This window comes from Alosa sapidissima, chromosome 15 (genome assembly GCF_018492685.1).
Source record: "Alosa sapidissima isolate fAloSap1 chromosome 15, fAloSap1.pri, whole genome shotgun sequence".
NCBI lineage: Eukaryota > Metazoa > Chordata > Actinopteri > Clupeiformes > Clupeidae > Alosa > Alosa sapidissima.
Window position 1 is genome coordinate 11,155,681 of NC_055971.1, and position 10,931 is coordinate 11,166,611.

A 10,931-nucleotide genomic window follows, 5' to 3' on the forward strand; every position below is an offset into this window, starting at 1 on the left:
TTTGGATTTGAAACGTAGGTTTATTACTACATACATGTGATATTTAAAGTGACACTCCACTCTTAGACACTGTTTGGATGATGCGTTCCTGGTCTACTCCATGTCGATTTCGCTCATGTCCACTTCCTGTTCCTGCTTGACCCAGGGCAGGGGGAGTGGCACGTGGGGGTCATAGGTCCAGCGTGGGTACACTCGCTTGAAGAGGTTCATCATCACGGTATCCTGAGACTTCAGCTGGCTGTCAAACACACACTTCATGTGCCCGTGCGTACCTGGGACACACACACACACACACACACACACACACACACACACAATGAGTTTATCTCGCAAGCACTCAAATGTTCCCATCCAGTCAGTTCTGAATCCAAAGTGCTCTCCCCCTAATCCCCTAGAAGCCTATGGCCCTGATAATCAGGTAATCTAGACATAAACCACTTTGCGCAGGCATATGCGAGCGAACCCTTGAGGTCTGGAGTACAGGTTGCTGTAATATACATTTCCAGAGGAGATTAGTGCGAGGATAAGAAGTGATCCTGCCGGTTCTGAGGTTCGGAGATTAGTGCTCACCTAAAGCCTCCTTGATGTGGCCTCTTCGGCCCCACTTCGTACGCAGCTCCACCGGCTTAAACCACAGGATGTCCTCTGCCAGAGAAAGGAGGCATGAACACACAACACCTACATGCATTCAATTGCTCCACGGTTCTGTGGGTTTTAGGATACACATTCTGTATGTCTGTGTGTGTGTGTGTGTGTGTTTGCAAGTGCTGTGGTGTGAGCGCTCACCCCTGTTGAAGAACATGTAGCGGACGACAGCGGAGCGGCGGTTGATCTTGAAGGGGTGACCGCTCAGCACGATCCTCTTCAGCACCACTCTCTGGGGGTCGCAGCTCAGCAGGCTGCCTGTGGCCACCAGGTCCTGCATACCTGCAGACCAAAACATCACCCATGGCGGACTGATCACTTCTTATTTTCCTTACACTCCGTACACACGCGTGCGCGCGCACGCTCACGTATCTACACTCACATTCCGATAGGGGAACAGTCAACACACATTTACAAAAGTGTACTGTAGGCACAGAATTAGCCCATCTATCTGTTTACTCAAGCAATCTCCTTCTACACCGAAACAAACATACAATGATCTAAGCTGTGCTTGTCCACACAGTGGACAGGAAGAGAACACAAGTGGGGACGGTGGGCACTGTGCTTGGCGGTGAGGAAACCGTCTGACCTTACCGTTGTCTCTCTGTTTGAAGAGCAGGACTCCCGCGGTGGGGAAGGAGATGGGGGCGTACACGGACACCACCGTGGGGGCGTCGGCTCGGAGGAAGCGCTCCATCTTGTGCTTGTCAGCTGGACACACACACACACACACACACACAGGTCAGTGTCACTCTCATCTGAGAACGACAGTAAGCCCCTCAGCAGTTTGACATCTAAATGGGCACAAAATTACACCTCACTTCAAAATCATCATCACCTCAATATGCTGTTTTGATCAATTTTACTTCAATGATGAACTAATTATCATCATCGTCATTATACTTATCTTTATTTTTTATGTGTGTGTGTGTACATGCACAGGACGGTGCTGTTGTGACAGTCAGATTTTCTTTGGGATGAATTAAGTATTTCTTATCTAATCTGATGAAATGGCAACACCAACAAGTTCTCTCGAACGTGAGACCATGTGGCTGATGGTAGTACCAGAGGTGTGCTGGGAGAAGATGGGCGAGGCGCGGAACCGACGGAACCCACACTGGAACACCAGCTCCTCTTTGGACTTGATGGGCTCTGTGTTGCTGGGGTGCCGCCGCACCACCATGTGCATCACCGACATCTGTGGAGGGTGGAGTATTATCATGAGGCTGTTCCTACAGTCAATATTACTAGTCATACTATATTGGATTCTGTAGATTTTTGTCCATATTCATTTTCATTTTAAATTGTTTTCATTTTCATTTTAAATTGTTATATATTTTTTTTTGTATATTTTATATTGTTATATAAAATATGCTTTTATTAGCTATTACTGTTTGCTTTTGTTTATGTGAAGCACATTGACTGACCTGTGTATGAAATGCGCCATATAAATAACCTTCACTATATTCATAATATACTGTATTATATTATATCATAATATTATAACAGAGAGAGAGAGAGAGCAGTGCTGTACCTTCTGTTCATGTGGCAGCAGGGAGATGAGCACCAGCGGCCGGCCCTGCTGGACACTCTCCAGCACAGAGGGAGGCACGTCCAGCAGATGCAGGGTCACATACCAGCCCACCTACCAACAGACAGACAGACAGAGACAGAGAGAGAGAGAGAGAGAGAGAGAGAGAGAGAGAGAGAGAGAGAGAGAGAGAGAGAGAGAGAGAGAGAGAGAGAGTAAAGAAACATGGAATATCCAAATACACACGTTCAGGCCCATAGAGCGGTCTACCCCTGGCTGCCCAAATTAAGCTGAAGCCACTAAAACTTATCAGCACTTTGTCATTCTGAGCAGATTTAGTACTTTAGTGTATTCTCCAAGGCCACCTAGTGTACTGAAGCTTCAATGTTGTTCCACACTTGGTAAATATATATCGACAGAACACAGATATCAGCATACTGACACATACACACATTCCGCTACAGAATAACTGCTCACACACACACTGCATTACACTCCTAAGACACATACCATAGCACCCTCTTCTTCCTCCTTGCTCTCTGCCAGCACACGGCGACGCGTACGTTCAAAGCTCTGGAACTGGAAGATGCGCGAGTAGTTCAACGGCAGATTCTCCAAAGGGTCCCAGGGGGACGTACGAAAACTCTTCAATCCTCTGTAACGCTGAAACCTGTCACACACACACACAGAGAGAGAGAGAGGATCAGACAGAGATGAAGCATAATTCAGGCCTGCTCTCTGTATGACACAAACACATGGACCCAGATGGCTCCCGGGGCCTGGCCTGTGGAGTGCTCCGACAGGCGGCTTGTGCTCCTCGGCCTTCCTCCCCTGGTGAGGCCAGGCGGTTAGCAGACCTCCCCTGGGCCACATGAGGAAATGTCCAATTCATAAACGCTCTGGCCTGTGAAGGGCCTCCAGCACTGTGAGCCAGGTTATAGGTCTGTCAGCTGGGGACTGTGTGTGTGTGTGTGTGTGTGTGTGTGTGTGTGTGTGTGAGTGGAGGGGGGACTCTGCTTTGAACTCTCCTGGATCCACCGAGGTTCTGTAGCCCTTACCTGGTCTTGGCAGAGACATCCAAAGGTGTGTCGATCTCGTCGGGGAACATCTGGTGGGCCCGAGCCTCGCGGTACCGCTTCAACCCATCTTGCTCCTCCGCCGGATCTATGGCCTCGTCGTAGCGCTGGTCGACCCCACCGTTATCCGAGGACTTCAGCTCTTCTTCCTCCTCCTCCTCCTCATCATCTCCGGAGCCACAGCCTGAGCCAGCATCCTGAGAGACACAAGGTTGAAAGCAACAAGCCTTAGACAAACACACACACACACACACACACACACACACACTCTCTCTCTAAAAATACAACATTGTGGGGAATTACCGGATATAACAAGTCCAATAAACGGCAAGTGCCTCAAAGTCAAAATACCCTTTTGAAGTGCACCACTAAGGGTGATGGTGCCTTCTCTGACCCAAACGCGATTGGTGTGGTCGGACATGGAAGGCAAGCAGTGGGGGGGCTCCCCCCCCCCCCCTCCCTACCTTCACACCGGACTCATAACCAAGCCGAACAATCGCAGGTGCAATAATAATAATAATCACCAACCACCACCATCATCCCCTCTACCACTTCCCCCATTGTTCCCATCTCCCACTGAACAGAAAGAAAAAGCCCTCTCTTTTGTGCTCCTTTAGTCACATACACACAGACATCAAACACTATGCTAATTGCAAGCCCAATGAAAATAAATTGAGTGGGGCCCTGCTACTACAACATAAAGAGCTTCCCCCATTCTGGCGTTCAAAGTGCGAGCCCCGATATAAATAAATGGCCATCCGACCGCCGACCCCCCCCCCCCCCCCCCCCCCCCCCCCTTCTCCAGGCCTGGACGGGAAGCCGTGTCTAAAGAGCAGGAAGCCGGCGAGGCTTCTCCCGGGACCCCGGCTCCAAACACTATTGTTGCGTCGGGGAGTAGCCTGGCACAGGGGCTCGGGAGGCAGACGCTGGGAAAACAAACAGGGGCCCGCGGGCTGCGTGGCGCACTGACGCACCGGCACGTATGCACTCGGTTCCGTCCAGTCGAGGGTGGGGGCGTGCGACTGAAATCGCCCCCGCACTGATGTCACCAGAGTAGGACGCTCGCTCGCTCTCTCTCTCTCTCTCTACCCATCAGGGGCTCCACCCTGAGAGATCTTCTATCTGTCCGTGGGCCACGACGTCGCTAGGGGGTCCACAGCGGCTTGACCTCAGGGCCAGCACATCCTGTCTGGCTCTCCCCCCCCGCCCCCCGCTCTCCCCTCTTGATACCGCTGCCGCCATAGAAACGGACACACAAACAAACCACGCTGGGTCAATGTGCGGCACCGACTGTTCTTCCAAAGGCGTGGGGACCAAGTTGTTCTCACAGCTTGAGCACTTGAGACATTAGACTTCTCGTAGCCTGCATACCAGTGACTTCCTGCGCCATGATTCAGACAGTGTGGATAAATTCCATACTACACCCTGTCAGGTCACAAATACTTCACTGACAATTTAGCATCTACAATCTGTTGCAGTTCTATAAAAAGGATAGTGGGCTTGGCTACTGTGTGGTATACAACCACTGTAATACTGTCAACATGACTAAGTGGAACAAGGTCATCAAAACTAAGAAAAATGTATCACACCACAGACATATTAATTAAGTACTCCACATGTTGCACTCATGTTGTTAACTGGTCTGTGCCGCCCTCTTGCATAGCCCTGTAAACTCCCATTCTAGACTCATTCAAATGTTGCTCGTCTTTCTGTTCTGACCTGAGAATCAATCTCCTCTCCATCCTCCATCATGTCTTCTGCGTCATCTTCATCATCATCATCATCATCATCAACGCTGTCATCGTCATCGTCCTCATAGTCGTCTCCGTTCTCTTGTTCGTCATTGAGGATCCATGCAGCCTGGTACTCCGAGGTCCCTTTGGGCACCTTCATCACCCGTCTCTTCTTCTGCTCATCTGGAGGAGGATTGGAGGACACAAAGTGAGCGACCTCATTTTACGTCGAGTTTATTTGTGATGTAACCCAACGGGGAAGCACTTCTTAAAGAGAACAAAACTAATGTTGTTTGTAGTAACATTCTGGGTACAAATGCAACAAGACACATGGTAAAACCACAAACATAACATTTTCTCCTTTCAACTGACAATTGTTGTCTGAATGACAACAGCACCTGTATGGCCATGTCCATGAAGAGAGGTCATTGATTTAACACCTTATTCTCGCCATGTACCATGTCCGCGCTGTCTATGGGACTGTAAGAATGGGCTAGAGAAGATCCTGTGTATTTCTTAATGGCTCAGCACTAGAATAAATCTTAAATTGGCTGGAATCCCAGCATATTCTCCAAGGTCCTTCATAACCCCTTTCACATTGATTCATGTTATGGTTATATTTAGCATTTCATGTCAACATGGTCAAATTCAGTATGACTACTTTGACTATTCAACTATTCTGTGCTAACAATATCAGTAACCCTGAAAATAACACGATTATTTCACACATATAAAATCACTGCGCCGCACTCACACATTATTTCCCCAAAAGAATGCCTGCTCCCTATATGACCATGACCGTCCATGTATCACGAGTGCACTAACTTTCCACTCACGCATAGTCCTCATCCGTACATAATCCACTTTCCATGCAAGCACACACACACACACACACACACACACACACACACAGACACACACACTTACCATCGGCCTCCTGCAGCTCCTCCTCAGTGGGCCATGTCTGTTCTCCATCCATGGGGTCCACCTCCGCTTCCGCCTGCAGACTCTGCCTCTTGGCCGGGTCAGCCTTCATCAGCACCCGCACCACACCCCCATCTCCACCATCCTGAAAACAAACAAAGCCCACAGCTTCTTACAGCATCTCCCACAGCCCACCAACTGCAACTAGGAGTCCACGACCAGCACTTACAAAGAACTACGACTCCTGAAGCACTTTGGAAAAACTTCTTCTAGGCGTTTGAACAACAAAAAAAAATCTTCTAGGCGTTTGAACAACAATTTCACTTACATACCTAACAAGCACTATTCTATTGATCTTCTCCCAGACTACAAATCCCAACAGAATAAATACTCAGAAGTTGAACCCTCAAACTGTCCACTAAAGTATGCTTGTTTGCATGAATGGGAGTTTTTCCTTCCCTCACTCACCATCATCTCCACGTCTCCTCCTTTCTTAGCGGGGCGTGGAGCTGTAGCCTGGATGGGCAGCGGGTCTTCGGGCGCGTCGATCTGGCTCAGCTGGAAATCCCCGTGGCCCACGATGTGCACCAACCTGTTGACCTGCATGGGCCGCCCGCGTATGTAGCCCGACACCTGCAGCGTGCCCAGGCCTGTTGTGGGGCTGGGCGCGAAGGCCACGCGCTGCGCTAGCAGGTGCGCCCGGCGGGAGCGGAAGCCCAGCCGCCTCTGCCGCTGGGAGCTCAGGTGCCGCAGCAGCAGCGTGGCGTCCTGGTCGGAGTCCAGCGGGAAGAGGCGCGCCTCGGGGAAGCGGGACTCCACCAGCTTGGACAGCGTCCGCCGACAGTCGGCGCGCTTCTTCACAGCCACTCCCTGACACACCAGAGCTGAGGTACAACAAAAAGGTCACTGCAGGACAGCCATCACCACTCACCATGCTCCATTTGAATGCCATGACATATGGAAGTTACTGAAATGTAAGGATGTGAATGCAGTGCTCTTATGGTGACAGACAACTGTGTATAAAATTCAGCCTGACAAAGGGATTTTGCTTGTGATATTGCCGGTTTTTAACATTTGCCTTAAGAAGATCCAGACAGGTTTAAAACATTGCTGTTTTTAATGAAAAAACTGGGGAGCTAAACTTCAGTGTGTGGACATTCCCTCTTTTTTGTTTTAGATTTTTAACATTAACATTGCTATTGCCACTGAGCAATAGTTGATTCACTAAGGTGAAGATGGATCTACCAAAAGCTTACCATGGCTTGGCAATCCCTGTGCAAATAGACATGACAGACAGTAATCTCCATAACTGTCCCAACCAGCTGAAGGCTCACATACAAAGATGAGACTGTCTGCAACTTTTGCCACATCAAGGAGGGAGTGAAGGTCAGCTGTAAAGTGAGAGCAGGACAATTATAGAGATCTTAAACAACATACAAATAGCAGAAATCTAATCACACCTAAACATTAATTTGCTACTCACATGGGTCTGGTCGGTGAAAGATGAACCTCTGTTTAAATCGGGGGAGGATCATTCCAAAACTGTCCTTTGCCCCACTCACTCCCTGATCGTCCCTTACCAATCCACCGGCCCCCTCTGCTCTGAGCAACCGTGTCACAGCTGCAGCATCCACATCAGCATGGAGTGCTACGACTGCCACTAAATGTGGGGGTCCATCTTTGCTGCCCAAACGCCGTTTCTCTGTCAGGACCTAATCAAAACACCGGAATATCTCACCCATCAATGATGCTGGCGCGTATGACGGATAACCTATTGTTAGAACAATTCACGCGTATGCATTTTCCTTACCATATCCTTCTTATTCCGACGTATCTGGTTCGCTTTGTGTCTTCGGTCCATTTTTCTCGATTCTCTCCGCTGTTTCTTAGTAAGTGCCATGACTGCAACACGGCCTGTCAATAACCACAACTTATTGTTACATTTCGTTAAGTCGACCACTCTCTTTTCGCACGAACAACAAACTCAGGAATGATCATTATTATCACATTATTATTATTATCTCACATGTCACGTCGGTTTAGAGCATATGGAGTTATTACACACGTGGTGGTTCCAAGTGTGAATATGGCAATGTCAGCTAGTAGCCTACCGCTAACGATGTCGTTAATCATCAACAATAGCCTTAAAAGCCAATTAATAATCTCACCTTTGTTCTCCCGCCCAATTTCGCCTTTCGTCCGATGCTTGCCATGCTTGTGTGTTTTATTTTTCTGTTTAAAAACTCCAGGCCGGTGTGCCTGTTGTTGATCTTCACTCGGAGCCATCTTCTTCCCACGTGTACTCCAAACTTTAGATGACGTAATTTTCATGCGCGGCCTTTTTTCTTCGCGTGCTGTTGATTTCGTTTTACATAATTATGTGAGTGCCACCTGCTGTCTAGGAACAGGCCTTGCAGCTAACACGGATCATCCTGTCTTTGCCCAAAACAAACTAAACTCGCTCAATTAAAATTTCATTTAAAAATAGAATATACATGTACATACATGTATACTGACTCCTAAGGTCCTGACTTACTGTGGTCATTGAAGATCCCATGGCATTTATACTGGTTCTCTGGTGTTCTGGCTGAATTTTCAACCTAGCTCATTAATCTGACCCCCTAATCATCCCCCAGTGTCATTGGTTCATTAATGTATTCCCTCACTCTCCACCTCAAGGTGGTGTGTGTGTGTGTGTGTGTGTGTGTGTGGTGAGCATTCTGGCACATAATGGCTGCCATGCATCACTCAAGTTTTGCACTGAGCTGTTGTACTATTTAGGCCTTGTTGGACACTGACTATAGGACTACTGTTTGATAAATCATTGCTATTAATCATTGTCTTTCATGGAATTGTGTTGGGAATGGGATGCTGCCAACTTAATCTTGTTGTGCCTGTGTACTGACAATAAAGATATTCTATTCTATTCTATTCTATTCTATTCTATCCTATTTCTGGAAGCCTTTGTATTGGGAATAAAAAATCCATATTAGACCTATGTGGCTATATTATAGCCTGGTGTATAGGCTACATTACTAGGCTACATCTTTTAGTTTCATTGAATCCCTTTGCCACAGCTTTTTAACCCTTGTGTTATCCTCAAATCTTACCATCAAAAGCCCTACAAACCCCCCCACACACCCCTTTATGAACCTTGGAACCCTGGCTGGCAATATTGCCCATCCAGTGTCAGCAGCCCAAAGGCTTGCTGTTGCTTCCCCTTTTGACTTATACAGTGCCAAAATGACTTATATGTAATATGTACTTGTGTATGTAATAATGATAATAACAATATGTTCTCATACTATTCAAATAATAATATCCATAATGTGTCAAATATTCATGTATCCTATGTTTCATACAGCTGGGGTCAAACTGACCCCAAGGAACATCAATGTACAAAATATTTGTACAGGACATTGAAAACAAATTGTTGTACAAATGTCATGCTAACTCTGTTGTACCCTTCAATTGAGGAAAAGTCATGAAACATGAAGCAAAAAAAAAAAGTGAACCATATAATTTATGATGTTAAACGTTGCTTGGGGGTCAAATTGACCCCAAGGATAACATGAGGGTTAAATGTAATATACATGTCTGTATAGTCTCAGGTCGGAGATTTTAACAAACACACAGACCTTTAGGACAAAATTGTTATTTCTTAAGGAAACACTGGAGGACACTCATGTGGCAAAAAAGGGGAAATAAATATCTGCAAGTAACCAGTGTGTCCTCTAGGTGGTAGCATTGAGTTAATTGTCCAGAATGCCCATTTCTAGCACCGATGGTGCATTTAATCCTATTGCATTTCACATTTTTAATAACTCATTCATTTAAGTCCATTAACTCTGCTCTTTCCAAACATCATATTTCCTATTAGGATGCAGAGGACAGTCACATAGACATGGTATGCTTCATTCTGTAGGCTAAGTCCAGTGGGGTCTATCTCAGGAAATGCCATGAGGGAGAGATATGGTTTGGAGGAAGTTCTCAGACAGGATCTGCAGTTCTGCATTCATTGTTCTTATGTTGTGATCCATTCTTAAATCATTCCTACAGAACTGGAAAGCATTTATAATGGACAAATGAAATGAATTTGAGATATGTGAGATTTGATAAGATAAGCTATTTGAGATGAAACATATCTACCATTGTCTTTTAACGTTGTGTTAATCAACAACAACATAACAAACAAATAACACAAATAGTCTATTTCCACATTCATTTCTTAATGACATTGACTTATGTTACATAGGTTATATATACTATTATATAGATATTTACCTACTATTGATACACAATGTTATAATTTAAGCTTCAGTGGGTTGTCTTCTTTACCTTTGAAAATAGTCTTTAATTTAACAATGCTGTATAAAAGTAATGGCAGAAATAGTGTCAAATCTACTCTATGCAAACCCTTTCACTCAGCCATGCAGTATTATCTGTTTTTCCTAGGCTCTGCTTCTCAAGGGATTACATAACACTTTACAGGGTCTGTTAGCATAATAAAAAATGCAGCATAACCCCACTGTACTCTCTGAGCTGAATTTCCCATTCATGTTACATCCTCAGTAAGCTTCAAAGCTCCATGTTCGCCTGGATACAGAAGCAAAGAACCAGGGTCTCTTGCAATCAGAGCGGATTGGCCAGCCTAGAGCCAATCCAGAGTCTTGATTTCTGTTCTGCACACCAATTGGTGGCTTGTAGTTTAGGCAAAAAGATGTATACCCTGTGCAGTGTTTTAACCTTTCACTGACTCATCACAACTGATTTAGCCTACTGAGAAAAATGTCTGAATTCCTCATGCTTAATATTAAATACTGACTAGTTTGTGTATATGCATGTAGTTTAAACAAAACATGACATGTCCTTTCTGTTAACAGAAAAATATATATAATTCGATTCTAATATGTTCAGCAGTGTTCATGTTTCTTATTAGGCCTAGGCCTGAATCATCAGAATCAAAGGGGACCATGCCTAATAACCATTAATGCAGCCTATTAAAAATGTATTGTATAGTTA

The 10,931-nt window shown here is 46.0% G+C and overlaps 1 protein-coding gene across 1 annotated transcript; it reads right to left on the reverse strand.

Annotated features, from left to right (window-relative positions):
* On the reverse strand, positions 1-8,232 carry tsr1 (TSR1 ribosome maturation factor). Its single transcript, XM_042063038.1, has 15 exons — positions 8,078-8,232; positions 7,720-7,823; positions 7,393-7,621; positions 7,166-7,300; positions 6,378-6,793; positions 5,913-6,054; positions 4,972-5,168; positions 3,235-3,449; positions 2,687-2,846; positions 2,180-2,290; positions 1,711-1,843; positions 1,240-1,356; positions 787-927; positions 571-645; positions 1-272 (listed from the first exon to the last, which is right to left on the reverse strand). The coding sequence occupies exons 1-15, from the start codon at positions 8,193-8,195 to the stop codon at positions 94-96; spliced, it is 2,472 nt and encodes an 823-aa protein (XP_041918972.1). The 5' UTR covers positions 8,196-8,232; the 3' UTR covers positions 1-93.
* Positions 8,233-10,931: the final 2,699 nt, after the last annotated feature.

Excerpts from the sequence above, each read along its gene's own strand:
- tsr1 (XM_042063038.1), bottom strand. The coding sequence starts at position 8,195 with ATGGCTCCGAGTGAAGATCAACAACAGGCACACCGGCCTGGAGTTTTT. Across the intron at positions 6,055-6,377 it reads GAGGAGACGTGGAGATGATG|GATGGTGGAGATGGGGGTGT; the intron begins GTGAGTGAGGGA and ends GTTTGTTTTCAG. Across the intron at positions 2,847-3,234 it reads GATGTCTCTGCCAAGACCAG|GTTTCAGCGTTACAGAGGAT; the intron begins GTAAGGGCTACA and ends TGTGTGTGACAG.